Source organism: Oryx dammah, unplaced genomic scaffold, assembly GCF_014754425.2.
Source record: "Oryx dammah isolate SB20612 unplaced genomic scaffold, SCBI_Odam_1.1 HiC_scaffold_27, whole genome shotgun sequence".
In the NCBI taxonomy this organism is placed as follows: domain Eukaryota; kingdom Metazoa; phylum Chordata; class Mammalia; order Artiodactyla; family Bovidae; genus Oryx; species Oryx dammah.
The window spans coordinates 17,181,171-17,197,610 of NW_024070211.1; the positions used below are offsets into that span (position 1 = coordinate 17,181,171).

At 39.6% G+C, this 16,440-nt stretch overlaps 1 protein-coding gene across 1 annotated transcript in view; it reads right to left on the reverse strand.

The window, feature by feature from the left end:
• CAB39 (calcium binding protein 39) overlaps positions 1–16,440 on the reverse strand; it is a 95,295-nt gene that overhangs the window by 47,550 nt on the left and 31,305 nt on the right. Inside the window, exon 2 of the mRNA XM_040228135.1 lies at positions 4,248–4,403. Within this exon, the coding sequence (XP_040084069.1) occupies positions 4,248–4,361 (114 nt within the window). The 5' untranslated portion in view covers positions 4,362–4,403. The remainder of the gene's footprint in view (positions 1–4,247; positions 4,404–16,440) is intronic.

The window sequence follows — 16,440 nt, forward strand, 5'->3', positions numbered from 1 at the left end:
ATTTTGACTTTTACTGTAAGGGAAATATTATTTGACGCATGTTTTGAAAGAATCATTATGGTTGTGGGGGACCAGTTAGAAGAACACTGCAGCAATGCAGAGCAAAGATAACAGCTTAGGCCAGAGTGGGAACCAGGAAAATGGCGTGAAGGAGTCATTAGATTCTGGCTTTTTAACACTCCCCACCCTAATTAAGTGGATGAACTTGCTTATGAATTGGATTTGGGAAGTATGAAAGGAGTCATGGATGACTCAAGTCTTTTGGCCTGAACAACTAGAAGGATGGTGTCTCACTACTCATGATCGGGATGTATGAAATGTGTGCTCTGCTTCAAAACAAAGTAGAATTCATATTCCTTAAATTCCAGCACAACTTTACAGCTCTTCATTCTTCCAGAACTTCATAATCATTTTTTGTCAAGGTACAAAAAGATCCTGCTGTGATGTGAATGGAATTGCTTTAAGCTTAAAAATTCATTTGATAAGATATCTTAACTATATTCTGTCCAATGACATGGACAGGTTCTGCATACCTCCTGATAAAAGTATTCCCAGATCCCTATTTATTTGTTGTTACTACAAATAAAATATTTTTAAAAAAATTATAATTTCTGGATCATTTTGATTGATATTTAGGGAAGCTATGGATTTTGTATTTAGCTGCCCTAGTGAACTCTCATATTCACATTGACTCCTCTGTGCTTTGTAAAGATATACAAGTATGTCAACACCGTAATTTCCCTTATTTGAAATAGATGTATTTTTCATTTCTAAACCATTTATGCATTGCCTAGAATTTCCAGAACAATGCTAGATAACAAATCATACAAAGCATCCTAACCTTCAAGTTTTCAGTTTTAAATATGATACAAAGTAGTTTTTCAGGGTGTTTAATTTAGTGGTAATATTTTATCTTTCCATTGTTTTCAGGTCTCACTTCCCTTTTTACCACTTGTATTAGCAATGTCTCCTGAATCTTGACAAGAAAGTGAAACCACAAAGTTCAGGGTCTTCCTCTCTATTCCTAATCTATTCCAGAATAAGTAATTTGTATCAACTGGTCTTCAAAGTTGTCTCCTTTCTTTGAAACAAAACTTATTTTTCACAAGTTCAACTAATTCTCTTTGCTTTGTTTATCCTAATAGCAGGAGGTCTATTCTTGCTTGGGTGTAGAGCAGGATTTCTCAACCTCTGTGTTACTGAAAAAGGTTCCCTGAGACCCTTTCAAGGAGTCAATAAGGTCAAAACTGTTTTCTTATCAATGTAAATACATAATTTGCCCTTTTCGAATGCAACCATTTGCAATGATGGTGCTGACCTCTTGCCAGAGTTACAACAGCTATCATTGTAGTTTTTTCATCCTCACATACTCAGTCTAAAAAACTGTTTCACTTAAGAGTAGTATGAGGAAGCAGAAAAATAATTCATTAAATTTTGACCTGCAAGCGGGAACATTTGATGTGATTGGCTTAAAGCTCAACATTCAGAAAACTAAGATCATGGCACCCGGTCCCATCACTTCATGGCAAATAGATGGGGAAACAGTGGCTGACTTTATTTTGGGGAGCTCCAAAAATCACTGCAGATGGTGACTGCAGCCATGAAATTAAAAGACGCTTACTCCTTGGAAGGAAAGTTATGACCAACCTAGACAGCATATTCAAAAGGAGAGACATTACTTTCCCAACAAAGGTCCTTCTATTCAAAGCTATGGTTTTTCCAATAGTCATGTATGGATGTGAGAGTTGGACTATAAAGAAAGCTGAGTGCCAAAGAATTGATGCTTCTGAACTGTGGTGTTGGAGAAGACTCTTGAGAGTCCCTTGGACTGCAAGGAGATCCAACCAGTCCATCCTAAAGGAAATCAGTCATGGGTGTTCACTGGAAGGACTGATGCTAAAGCTGAAACTCCAATACTTTGGCCACCTGATGCAAAGAGCTGACTCATTTGAAAAGACCCTGATGCTGGGAAAGACTGAGGGCAGGAGGAGAAGGGGACGACAGAGGATGAGATGGTTGGATGGCATCACCAACGCAATGGACATGAGTTTGGGTAGACTCCGGGAGTTGGTGAGGGACAGGGAGGCCTGGCGTGCTGCAGTTCATGCAGTTGCAAGGAGTCTGACACAACTGAGAGACTGAACTGAACTGAACTGAATGGGAAGTACACACAAAGCACCTTCTGCCCCTTCCAGAAGTATGGCTGCTTGTCTTGAAGAAAAGTATTTGTATAATAATGCTTGGGCTATGAGCTGAACAAGCAGTTTTCTTCATGCAATATCACTTTTCCTTGAAAGAAAATCTGACAAATTATTCAGGCTTGTATCCTTGGCAGGTATTTTTTCAAAAATAAACAAAGTGAACCTGTCACCTTAAGAAAAACAACCAACAAATAGTATTTGTTGCCAAACTTGAAATTTGAATTCAACACGAGGAAGTTTGACCACTTTCCAAAAGTTTTACTTTTCTGAGATCACAGTAGTGTAATTTTAAAGTGTGAATTTTTGATACTGAATAATGTGTCAACACTTGCAAGATTTAAGTCAATGATCCAACGCTTTCTAAATGACCAATGCCTGTAACAAAGTTATGTATGGATAAAGGACCTCTTCAAAATAGAGAGTATGAGAAGTTCATTTATACACTTTGAGTCTATTACAACTAAGAAACTATCAACTGGTGAATATTTGTGTGGTATCAGAAACTTCAAAAATCTGAAAGGCTATTAAAATACTCCTCTTTCCCAATTATGCATCTGTATGAGGCCAGATTTTCTTTATATACTTCAACCAAAATAATATAACAGCCATTTTTAAAAGAAGTTCACTTCATCATATTATTAACAGTTACCTACATATCTTACTAAGGTATACAAGAAATTGTCTACAGACTTTCTATGAAAGATCTAAAGAAAAGCTGCATTATACCAAACTTCACTAATTGTACACTGCTTCCAATGACAGGAAGTTATATAACTAAATAGCCTATAATTACAAATCTTAATCCCATGACTGTGATATTCTTTTCTTTATAAGATACAGGTAAACCACAGAATCTCAAACTTAAAAAGATGGTAGAAATGATGCAATTTAACTGTCAACTCAAAACAGAAAACAACTTCCTAAAATAAAAGAAAGGATGGAAAATGTTCTACTCAAGCACTCATCCAATGAATCATCAGGCATTCAGCCCATGGGGAGACAGGTACCATGGAGGGCAAAGGTGGGCCAGAAATGACACATGGGTCAAAGAGCTCAAAGTCTAGAAAGGAAGACAAAAATATGATGCAAATAAAACCATGTTGAAGACAGCAGCAGTCCGGCTGTTTCCAAAGGAGGTGGCCAAATGGTGGATATTTGTTTTAGGGGGTAAGGATAAGGTCAGGAGAGGGAGTATTCTGGAAAGCCATTTGGGAAAACCAGATGAAGAGGCTGGTTCTGAAAAACGAATGAGGGCTAAGGGAAACTGGTGCGGGGCAGTGGAACAAGACAAAGACAGTACAGCTGGCTGACTCTTAACTGCTTCCATGAACAGAGAGGGGCCAAGACTGGCAGAGCACACAGAGCAAGGAAGAAGGGTTAAAGTCCACCAAGAGCCGCGCAGGCCAGGCCACAAAAGGTTTCATGTACTACGCGAGAAGGCTGAACTGAAGGATTAAAGGAGAGGAGACATTTTAGAAAGCGCCCTCAGGAGGCTACTGCTATGGTCCATAAGGTCATGAGAATTTTTGTCAAGTAGGAATGGAAGTTGGGATCAATTCCTAAACCTCTCAGGAAGCAGTAGAGGTTCATGCTATTTCGTGAAAGTTGATGCTTCTCGGGGCGGGGGACAAACTGGGATGAAAGTCACATTTTAGACTGTGATGACTGGGTAGAAGATACTTGTCCAGATACAGGAAACACAAAATCAGGAGAGGTATCTCCCATGGCAGACTACCAGTGGAAACACTAATTTTAGAAATCAGATAAACCACATCAACAACAAAAACCCCAAAAGTTAAAATAAAATTGGAAACCTCAAGTGAAAAACTTGAGAAAAAAGTTAGATATGTGTTAGATGGCAGAACAGAGGAGAAAACATGTGGAATTTAAATAGCACCAGCAAGCGCTACTTGAGTCGGACTATATTTTAAAAACCTTAAATAAACACAAACTGAATTTACTGCTTTTTAGAAATCAGCTCATAATTTGTCTTACATGTGCTCCTAATCCAAAGATTAAAAATAGAAAATAAAGCCAAATACATACCTTTTCTGCCTTTTTGTCGGAAATGTCTTGCTTCTCCAGCACAGCCATGCTCTCCTTCAGGTTCTTCACGATGTCTGCAGGGGACTTGTGAGACTTTCCGAATGGGAACGGCATGGCGGCAGCGACAGGCGCCTCACTGCGCTCCGCCTGCTCTACCTGCGGACACAGCGCAAGGAACCAGTGAGAAAAGGAGGCAGACAGAAGACGTACGTTCTAAATCCTAATCTGAGAAGAAAACCAGGCCTGAGCAAATTATTTCACAGCAGTTTCAAAACCAGTCCTAGGAAATCCACAAATATATAAGAAATGACCAAAGAATTATAGAACACTTTGTACTTTTCAAAACATCTTTTTAATCCCTTGCGCTTGTAACCCCCATCTGGAGAGGAATGTGACGGTGCTGATGCTGGTGGCCTGCGGGTGCTGCCAGGGCCCCTCCTAAGCAACGGAATCTGTCATCTATGGGATCTTTTCAAACAATTCTCCAAGGACATTATATTACTTCCATTTACAGGTAAAGCTGAATGACTTAAAGAAACTGGCTCAAGGTACTAAAGGGTAAAACTAGCTCAGGCTCAGGTTGATCCAAAGTGTCCGTAATCACCAGACTATACCTCCAGTTAATAGACACCTCTATCAGTTGAGGAAACTGAGGTAAAAAGTTAGTAAGGGGCTTAGCCAAAAAACACTGGCAACAGGCCCACTCTCTAGGTCTCACCAGGTGCGCTTTTTCAAGGGTTGTGCTGCTTGCTGCTAAGCGTACCACGGGCACACCCATCCTCCTCCTCAGTCAGGCCCGAGGGCTCAGGGCTGGAGGGAACCTTGGAGACAGCCTTGGGCACATCTCCCCAATCAGATCTCAAATTCTTTAAGTGATGGTTTCATGGTGTACTTTTTCTGCCTGGATGTGGCTATTCTCTATGAAGGAACTCACTCGATAAATTCTGGGGACAATGAACTTCTGAAAGTTTTTAATTTTTTGTGGGAAGCAGAAGACAACGTTTCAATTACATGAGGCAAAAGGGGGGTATCAAGTATTTAAAGAAGTCACCATGAATAAACACAGTTAAGATAAACGATGGAAGGAACGGGAACATGTCAGAAGTTACAATTTTTCTCACTAAATAAACTAAAAGAAGTTACACCCACCCTCGCTAAACAACCTCATATAAGATACCAAAAGATTAATACTTTTGAGAAGAACCTTAAAGATCACTTAGTTCAGTGACTTTCAACCTGGGAGTTCCAAACTCCTACAGTTAACTGCCCCTGGCACCCACCACCCGGGCAGAGGTAGGTCTCAGACACCCCAACCCTACTCTGTATTTTTTTCCATCAACATAAAATCTCTCTGCCGCACAGCATCATAACACTTCTTTTGACCTAAAAGAATAAATAAGAACTATTTAAATAACATTACAAAATGTATAAATAAAAACTTTATCACATAGTTCTTATTTTAAAGCCTAAGTGCAATAATAAAAATCCTTTTATTTCTTTCATTTACACCTTCAAATTCACCAATTCTTATTTAATATAACCAAGATTTGGGGGATCAAAAACAAGGAAATAGTATCCCTTAAAACTTCTGCATTAGAATTTATTTCTTATGGCTAAATTTGCTTTGCACTAAGCTTAATTATCCTTATACTATTGTATGTCACTTGTGATCCAACTTTTTAAACAATTAATTGAAAATGTAGAGAAGTTTAAAATTCGTGAATGGCTTCTAAGTCATGACTGAGCAGGCAGACAATACATGTGCCTGGAACATTGCTAAAAGGCTAAGAGAAATACTTTGAGAAATAAAAAGTCTTAATAAACACGTTAGCTTACATGCATAGAGTTACTAAGTACATATTTATTGTGTTACTGACTTTACGATTAGTAAAAAAAAATAAAAGCAGCTACTGAGGCAGTGTTATGAGTAACATGGTGAAATCATGGATGTGTCATGTAAGTATTAGTATGTTCATTAAAGCTGTGGAGAAAGATTCCAAAACAATTGATCAAAAGAGGCTGTACATCTAGAGAGCAGGAAAAGTGTGGAGGATTGTTATTTTTCTTACAAACCCTTTCTATAACTTTTTGCCTCCTTCAATTTGACACATATAATTCTGGTAAACATAAAACTAAATTTAAAGAAATCAATGGATATATAAAATTATCCTTAATACATAAAAAGCACTATTAATAAAACATTTCCATGGAAGGCTGAATGACAGAAAAGTAAGGCTGCCAATTTACTAACCTTACTAATCCACCAAGTCAGACAGAACCAACAGAACCAGCAGACTTTGACCATGATCTGTACGTAAGAAAACTAATGTTTCTAAAATATGTAATAGTACACACACATGCGTGCACACACACACAGCTAAAAGAAATACAGATGACTAAACTAGATTTCATGAATCACTTTAATTCATTTTAGCAATAAAGAACTATCTGAAATCCACCTGAAGATTTGGAACCAAATAGAAACTGAGTTTGAGTTGGTCATGAGGCTTCAGTTTGTTTGTGCGTCTGCGGTGTATGAGTATGTGCTGTTCGCTCAGTCCTGTCTGACTGCAACGCCGTGGACTTTAGCCCTCCAGGCTTCTCTGTCCATGGGATTCTCAAAGCAGAAATACTGGAGCGGGTTGCTAGTTCCTTCTCCAGGGGATCTTTCCAACCCAGGGATCGAACCCAGGTCCCCCACACTGCAGGCAGATTCTTTACCATCTAAGCCACCAGGGAAGCCCAGTCCTTACAAGCAACAAAGGTTAATCCCTTCACAGAACAACTCATGACCTTCCTACAATGCCCAAATGATAGCAAATGCAGCACGGAGAATCAACTCTCCAGCCCACTCTGCTTCCTCCCAGGAATGGAGATGGTGCTTACACAGGGGCCTGGTCCACCATCAAGCCGAACTATTCACAGGCTTCTGTGTCGTGAAGGATGTGAAACACCCAGGCACATGTCTCCAAGAGTATGGAGATGCCCAAGCTGGAACTATTGCAGTAACAATGGTTAAAGGGCTTTCCTTGTGGCTCAGCTGGTAAAGAATCTGCCTGCAATGCAGGAGACCCGGATTCGATCCCTGGGTTGGGAAGATCCCCTGGAGAAGGGGAGAGCTACTCACTCCAGTATTCTGGCCTGGAGAATTCCTGGAGTGTATAGTCCACGGGGTCACGGAATCAGACATGACTGAGTGACTTTTACTTCACTTCACTTCACTTCTAGATGGTTGTAAGACATCCCTCACCTGCCTTGCTCTCACTTCCCCCTTTCTTCCTTTACCATAAGGATTTGAGAGAATTCTAGGGAACAATAACAGCAAGAGTTCCCTGAGTAAGGCCCTTCAATAACTTTTCATTGCCTTTTTGGTAAAACTCAAACTGTCTACCATGGCTTTACCCATCTCCAGTTCACACAGTCCTCTAGCCTCTAATTACGGGGGTCCCAGCCACACTGAGGTCCTTCCTTTTGGTTCCCTAAATATGCCAACTACCTCTAAGCCAGAGTACCACACTTGAAAATATGGTAAAAAACTTTAAAATGTAGATGGATTTATGTGTTTTCACTGTTTCTCAACTATTGCATATGTTCAAAGTTTTTCTTAAACTACATTTTGCCTAAGCTATGTTTTAGACATAACCGGAGCTCATGAAGGAAATGGACAAAAATATATACTGTAGTTGAAAAAAATTCATTTAGTTTTTAAATACTCTCTTCCTTGTTTCTTCAAAAAAAAACCTGGTTCATAATAAATCTCAATAGGATTCCTTGGGCTGAGTCAAAATTACTAATGCCACTGGGAGAAAGCCAGCCACTGTCAGCATTACAGAGAGCTGTGGAGACCCATCCCTGGGTCTCTCAAACTGAGGGTAAGCTTGTTCCTGATGGTTAATTAGTGCGACATGCCCAAATCCCAAAGACAACTCAGAGGGGAAATTTAACATGAACACTGGGAGGACAGGGGTGGGGAATAATTTAGCACGCCTTTATACTAAAATTAATATTTATAAAATAACATGCTAAATCTGCAAGAAAGGAATTTGCACAAACATTTAGCACTTCACACCTCTTAGCTTTCACACATTTGTTTTCCTGTCTTTCCAAATGTCCTTTCTTTCTGCCTTTAATTCAATGACCCATATTTATTCCAATGTTGACGTCCTTCAAGGTTCTATCTTGGCTGTCTTCTTATCCTATATTCTCTGAGTGATCTCATCTACCCACCGACTTCAACAACCTGAAATCTATCTATCTCCAGCTCCAACCAATCAGCCTACATTTCTAACTTCTGCTCACTACAGACGCCCTCCAGGCAACTCAAATCTCACCCCCAAGTTCTTATTCTTCTAAATTCCCCTTCACAGTGAGTGGATCCACTGTTCACCCAATCACAAAACTTTGGTTGTCAGAGCAGATTCTTTCCATTTGTTAACTCTTTCATATAATCAGGAAGTTATTAAAGTTCACAACTTTAGTAAATTTAATTTTCTAAATCTCTCTACCCCTAAAGACACCAAGTGGAGACTATCACTATTCTCCATGAAGGGCTGTAGTTGTCAAAGGGGCCAATATCACTCCTAGGAGATGTCCTGGAAAATTTGGTCGTCAGGATGACTGGGACACTTACTGACCCACTGAAATCAATTTAAAAAGGAGGAGGAGATTGCTTTTTGTGCCGCTGTTCACAAAAGCATAGCCCTCAGCCAGCTTCTATATCTGTGAGGTAGGGAGAAGACGGCTAGACTGGGAGTCAGAATAAATTAAGTCTGCACCTATGTCTACCACTGAGAGTTAAAATGTCTAGCTTTAAAAAAAACTATGCTGTTAAAAGTGCTGCACTCAATATGCCAGCAAATTTGGAAAATTCAGCAGCGCCCACAGGACTGGAAAAGGTCAGTTTTCATTCCAATCCCAAAGAAAGGCAATGCCAAAGAATGTTCAAACTACTGCACAATTACACTCATTTTACACGCTAGCAAAGCAATGCTCAAAATTCTCCAAGCTAAGCTTCAACAGCATGTGAACCAAGAACTTCCAGATGTTTAAGGTGGATTTAGAAAAGGCACAGGGATCAAACTGCCAACATCCACTGGATCATAGAAAAGACAAGAAAATTCTAGAAAAACACGTACTTCTGCTTCATTGACTACGCTAAAGCCTTTGACTATATGGATCACAACAAACTGTGGAAAATTCTCAAAGACATGGGAATACCAGACCACCTTACCTGCCTCCTGAGAAACCTCTATGCAGGTCAAGAATCAACAGTTAGAACCAGATGTGGAACAATGGACTGGTTGAAAACTGGGAAAGGAGTATGCCAAGGCTGTATACTGACACCCTGCTTATTTATCTTATATGCAGAGTACATCATGAGAAATGCTGGGCTGGATGAATCACAAGCTGGAATCAAGACTGCTGGGAGAAATATCAATGACCTCAGATACGCAGATGACACCAACCTAATGGCAGAAAGCAAAGAGGAACTAAAGAGCCTCTTGATGAAGGTGAAAGAGGAGAGTGAAAAGGCTGGCTTAAAACTCAATATTCAAAAAACTAAGATCATGGTATCCAGTCCAATCACTTTATGGCAAATAGATGGGGAAACAATGGAAACAGTGACAGACTTTATTTTCTTGGGCTCCAAAATCACTGTGGGTTGTGTGACTCCTGCCACGAGATTCAAAGATGCTTGCTCCTTGGAAGAGAAGCTATGACAAACCTAGACAGCATACTAGAAAGCAAAGTCATCACTTTACTGACAAAGGTCTGTACAGTCAAAGCTATGGTTTTTTCAGTAGTCATGTATGCGTGTGGTGGACCATAAAGAAGGGTGAGTGCTGAAGAATTGATGCTTTCACACAGTGGTGCTGCCAGAGAAGACTCTTGGAAGTCCCTTGGACTGCAAGATCAAACCAGTCAATCCTAAAGGAAGCCAACCCTGAATATTCATTGCAAGGACTGATACTGAAGCTGAAGCTCTAATACTCTGGCCACCTGATGTGAAGAACTGACTCATTGGAAAAGATCCTGATGCTGGGAAGTATTGAAGGCAGGAGGAGAAGTGGGTGACAGAGGACTAGATGGTTGGATAGCGTCACTGACTTAATGGACATGAGTTTGAGCAAACTCTGGAAGATGGTCAAGGACAGGGAAGCCTTGCATGCTTCAGTCCATAGGTTGCAAAGAGCAGGACATGACTGAGCAACTAAACGACAAGTTCTTAGAAGAGCATCCGCACGCGGTAAAATCTGAATAAATAGTAGAAAAAGATAGTTCTGTGGGGTTTTTTCCTTCTAACATCTGATTCATGGCTACAATTTCCAGAGCCAAAATGGGTTTTAAAAAAAAGGTATCCACACAGACTATACAGCAATGCAAAATGAGTGGTTTTCTCCTTTTAAAAACTGCATCTAAAAGTTCTGATTTTGTTTTTGGAAGGATAAGCTATATGCTCTTCTCAGCTGCAAATAAGATGCAATGATTCAGCAGCTTCATTAAAATAAGCCATGAGTAGTTTAAAGAAGCAGTAGCTTAAAGAAGGTTAAATTAACCTCTGGTTAATTAAAAAAGCTGCCATACACATAGCTCATCATCAGATATGTAAAACCAAAATTAATCGTTCTAGAGCACACAAGAAGACTAGTGAAGCATTCTTTGCAATTAATATATTGCATTGGCCAATAAGGTTGTTAGGGTTTTTTAATAACAGCGGCAGGGAAACCCAAATGAACTTTTTAGCCAAACTAATATCTTGATCAGACTTTCAGGGGCCAATGATGTGCAATACTGGATACTATGCAGGAATCAAACTGACATTTTTTACAGCTTAGCGAGTAAACCAGGTGGTTATCATGGTGATAACAGTAGCAGTATTTAAAATAATGTAGGATCTCTCCTATAGTACAACACTTCACAGTTCACAAAGCCCTGTCACTTCTCTGTTTAATCCTTCTCATTTCCCTGAGGACAAACTCCACACTCCTGACTGCAGCCTGAAAGGCTCCTTGTGATTTACTCCTCTCTGTCCTCATCTCTTACGCTCCAGGCTTCAGCCACAATGTCTGGACTGACACTCCCGGCCAGGCCCAAGAACATTTCCATACTGTTCATGGAGAGCTCTTAGTGCAGATCACCAGGGCTCTCTTCCTCATTTTACACACAGGGCCTTCCTGACCAAGGCTTCCAGCAGAGGTCCTCTCCCCTAATCTTATCTCCTTTCCCTGCTTCATTGCTCTTCCAGTACTTGTCACTATTATCTGAGATATATTAACAGAGGCGGGAGCAGCAGGAGCAGATAAAATAAGTCCCACAAAAAGCGCTCTGCTGATTCCACTCATTCACTGTTTTACACCTGAACCCTGGAACATACCTGTAGAAAACATGTAGAAGGACCAAACTATTTCTTTTGATTCTCAAGAAAAGACCACAAACACTTTTTGATTCTTCACTCCTAAGAGAAGTTCTTTTTTTTCTGTTCTAAATAAGATGAGTAAATAAGGCACAAAAATATTGAATAATCTGTTCAAACACCATGAAGCTATTAATACTTAGTAAAGTGCAAGAGGTAAGACTTCTAAGGACTCCAACTTTGAATGCACCATGTACTAGTTTATCTAGTGTCTTTCATATGATGATAAATATGTCCATTGTGTATCAGCAGACTTAAAAATGCTTCTCCCGTAAACCTGTTTCTCGAAGATTTATGTCCCAAGATGGCAGATGAATCATTACTTAAGACAGCTGAAAAAGAGAAAAAGTCCCAGGAAACTGAACACTGTGAAGTCATTTAAAAACCAATGCTCTGGGGCTTGTGGGCTCAGTGGTAAAGAATCCAACTGCCGATATAGGAGACACAGGTTAGATCCTTGATCCAGGAGGATCCCACATGCTGCAGAGCAACTGAGCCCATGCACCACAACTACTGAGCCTGTGCTCAGAGTCCCAAAGCTACGCAGCTGAGCCCGCTTGCCACAACTACTGAAGCCCGTGCTCTGCTGCAGGAGAAGCCACCACAATGAGAAGCCCACGGCCCACAACTAGAGAGGGGCCCCGCCGCTTGCCACAACTAAAGAAAAGCAACAAGACCCAGCACAGCCACAAATAAATACAATTTTTAAAAAAATCAATACTCTGAAGATTTCTACTGCCCTGAAAAAAATGCCCACAATCCCTTTTAACGGAAAACACTTTAGATAGAACGGTGCATACACATATTTATATGCCCCATATGTACATGTATATGTATATAAAAGAAACCTGTGTGTCCTATATATGCAAACACATGTTGACTAAGAGAAAAAAATCAAAGGTTAACAATGGGCACTGAGAATGTGTATTGTATATTAAGTTTTTCTTAAGGACAAATATTTATAATGTACATGTGATACTTTTTCCTGATTACAGAAGTGCTGTTTAAAAAACTAGTATGAGATCATTCCCAGGTAAAGGAACCAGGGCCCCGTTAAGGAGCTGGAAAATATTTAAGACGAGAATGGGACATGTTACTTCAGAAAGCAAAGATGAATCATGTCGCGCCAAAAAAGACACAGGAGCCAATGTGAAAGGCTCTCACAGGCACGTGTGCGCATGTGTGTGTGTGTGCGCGTGTGTGTACACTCACTTGTGTCTGACTTTAACTGCATGAACTGTAGCTGCTAGGTTCCTCTGTCCATGGGATTTTCCAAACAAGAATAGTGGAGTGGGTTGCCATTTCCTATTCCAGGGGATCTTCCAAACCTAGAGACTGAACCTTCATCTCTTGCATCTCCTGTACTGGCGGGCAGATTCTTTACCACTGCACCAGCTGAGAAGCCCTCCTACAAGCCTAAGATAATACAATTCGGGCATAAAAAAGAAAAACTACTGCAAGGAACTGACATGAAAATTAAAATTTGCATATATAACGTATAAATTATGTATTTGACAGTAGTATAAGTAAACTAGACTATAGTTAATATAAAAGATTAAAACTCATGATTATAATATCAAAAATAAAATCCACTGGTCACATTAAAGTCTGTGAGAACAACAACTCAATACCCGCAAAATTGGTAAATAAAAGAAAGAGAATGGCACTTTTATCCTGTCTTTTCTGTATAGCCTGCATTTGAGGGTAACCAAATCGTTGAAAGGGAAAGAATCTTCTTAACAGAAGATTCACATAGTTAATAAATGTAGAAAGAAAAATAAAAAATTAACATTGTGCAATTTTGATGAAATATGGGATACAGGCAACAATTATCAATGCCCATTAAAATTATAGGTAAAAGGATGATGCAGAACTTCATAGCAGATATACTGGAGCTGATAACTTGGAACACTGATCTATCAGTGTTTTTAAAATAAGAAAATCAGACATCAATGTGACTAGGAAAATCAAACATCAATGTGACTCATGGTAGGATATACAGGAAGTACAAAGCTCTATCTATAAAAATATTTACCTCCTTTCCCTCATTTAAAAAATCAACTGAATCTAACGAAGTTCCTAGAACTATCAGTCTACAGGAAACACAGGGGATGAAGGAACAAGTTAAACAACATAATAAGGAAGCACTAATTCAAACCCAGAACACGGGCCACACTTGGGTTTCTGCAACAAATCAAAAAGCATTAGCAGATGGGGGACAGGAAAGGCAGTGGCAAATGTTTAATAAGAGAAACTCACTAGATACAGTCAAACACATGGATCTTCTCTGGCGCCTGATTCAAATAAACCAACTATACAAAAGATATATGGGCCAATCAGAAAAATTATATACTAGATAGGATAATTAACAAATTACTAATGTTGTTATGTACTATAGTATGTAAAAATATCCTTAGCAATTATACATATGTACTGAAATATGGGTGATTTGGGATTTGATTTAAAATACTATAATATACTTAAGAGTAAGGTGGAGGGAATAGATGAAACAAGGCTAAAATATTAATAACTGCTGTTGTGGGTAGTACTTCACTATACTACAGTATCTGTATATACTTGAACATTTTTGTAATTTTTAAAAATTAGAAATTGGCAAGATTTTTTATTCTGAAGAACTGTTATGTTTCCTATAATTGATATGTCTATTGTGCTTTGCTTTTTCCCATTTGCCTAAATGGTAAAAGTTAAATTTAAATTTAACTTAGTTAAAGTTAACAAAGTTAACAAAGTTACTTGAACATTTTCGTAATTTTTAAAAATTAGAAATTGGGAAAATTTTTTATTCTGAAGAATTACTATGTTTCCTGTAATTGATATGTCTATTGTGTTAAATTTATGTGCAAATGCAAAATGATCACCTTAAACCATGTTTCTGCCATAAAAACAACCCCTTCTCCTCTCTGGACTCACAGCTCTTACTTAACAGTTCCAACGTATCCATGTGGTCATTCTGTCCACTACAATTCAATAAATAAACGTACCTGTTGATGGCACATAAAAAGAAAAAAAATGTCTACCGAAGAAATAGGTGCTCAGGCAATGCCTTCAACAGTTGACTTACAGTGCCCCTCCCTGATATTCATAGACAACTGCAGCAATGCCACCGTGAATAGCTCTTTGGGAATGTCCCATCTTCTCCACTTGTCCCAAATCCTGTCCATCTCTAACTCCACTTTTAAGTAACAGCTCCTCCACGAAGACCCCCACAGTAAAAGTAATCTTCCTCCTCACACTCCTGAGGTTTCAAAATGTTGATTATAGAGTGCTCTTAAAATTAACATATGTATAACCCTTAACAAGTCAGAAGTCCCAAAACCCGATGTGGCAGAACTGAATACTAGGCCAGCTTGTTGCAGGCTCATGACATTTGGCATGCTGCTTTGTATAAGACTCCAGATACACGTTTTGACTGGAACCAAAAAACAGTTCTGAAAGTAAAAGAAGGTCATAGAAAGGACTGATATATAAGCAAGCAGGAGTTAACTAGAAAGTTTTAATCTGAAACCGAGGCAGAACAGGGCCAGGTGTCACCACCTGACTGGTTGTGGAGGTTCCTGGAGGGTGAGCACGGAATCCAGGAAAGGACCTATAATCTAGATGTTGCTATGTACAAAGTCGGACCCACACCTGCTCGCTTAACTTTTCTAATGTGTATGTGCTGCCACCTGTATGTTGTTTGTTCCACGAAGAGCAACATGCACAATTCTGACTGAAGGGTAACATACACGTGTCATTAACCAAGATGGAGTACTGAAAAGGTGGATCTGGGTTCCCAAGACTCAGGCATGATTTGTACAACCATCCTGTTTGGGATCTTCACAACACTTTTGTATTGATTTTTTAAAAATTCATGTTAGATTAGAATGAACTTAACCAACTGACCACTTGGACATTATACTGTGATGTGTATTCTCTGAATTCAAGGTCTATGAAAAACTATCCGTGAAATTAACCCTTCCCACATTTCCCAATCCCTATGGTAAGGTAAACACATCCTGTACATTTTTGTGGCTGTTTAGTCACCAAAGTGCCGAACTCTTTGCAACCCCATGGACTGCAGTATGTCAAGATTTCCCTGCCCTTCAGGATCTCCCGGAGTTTGCTCAAATTGATGTCCATTGAATCAGTGATGCTTGCTACCCAACCATCTCATTGTCTGCTGTGCTTTTCTCCCTTTGTCTTCAATCTTTCCCAGTATGAGGGTCTTTTTCAACGAGTATATCTTTCAGTTCAGTTCAGTTCAGTCACTCAGTCATGTCCGACGCTTTGTGACCCCATGAACTGTAGCACGCCAGGCGTCCCTGTCCATCACCAACTCCTGGAGTTCACCCAAACTCATGTGCATCAAGTCGGTGATGCCATCCAGCCATCTCATCTACTGTCGTCCCCTTCTCCTCCTGCCCCCAATCCCTCACAGCGTCAGGGTCTTTTCCAGTGAATCAACTCTTCGCATGAGGTGGCCAAAGTATTGGAGTTTCAGCCTCAGCATCAGTCCTTCCATTGAACACCCAAGACTGGTCTCCTTTAGGATGGACTGGTTGGATCTCCTTGCAGTTCAAGGGACTAGCAAGAGTCTTCTCCAATACCACAGTTCAAAAGCATCATTTCTTTGGTGCTCAGCTTTCTTCACAGTCCAACTCTCACATCCATACATGACTACTGGAAAAACCATAGCCTTGACTAGATGGACCGTTGTTGACAAAGTAATATCTCTGCTTTTGAATATGCTATCTAGGTTGGTCATAATTTTTCTTCCAA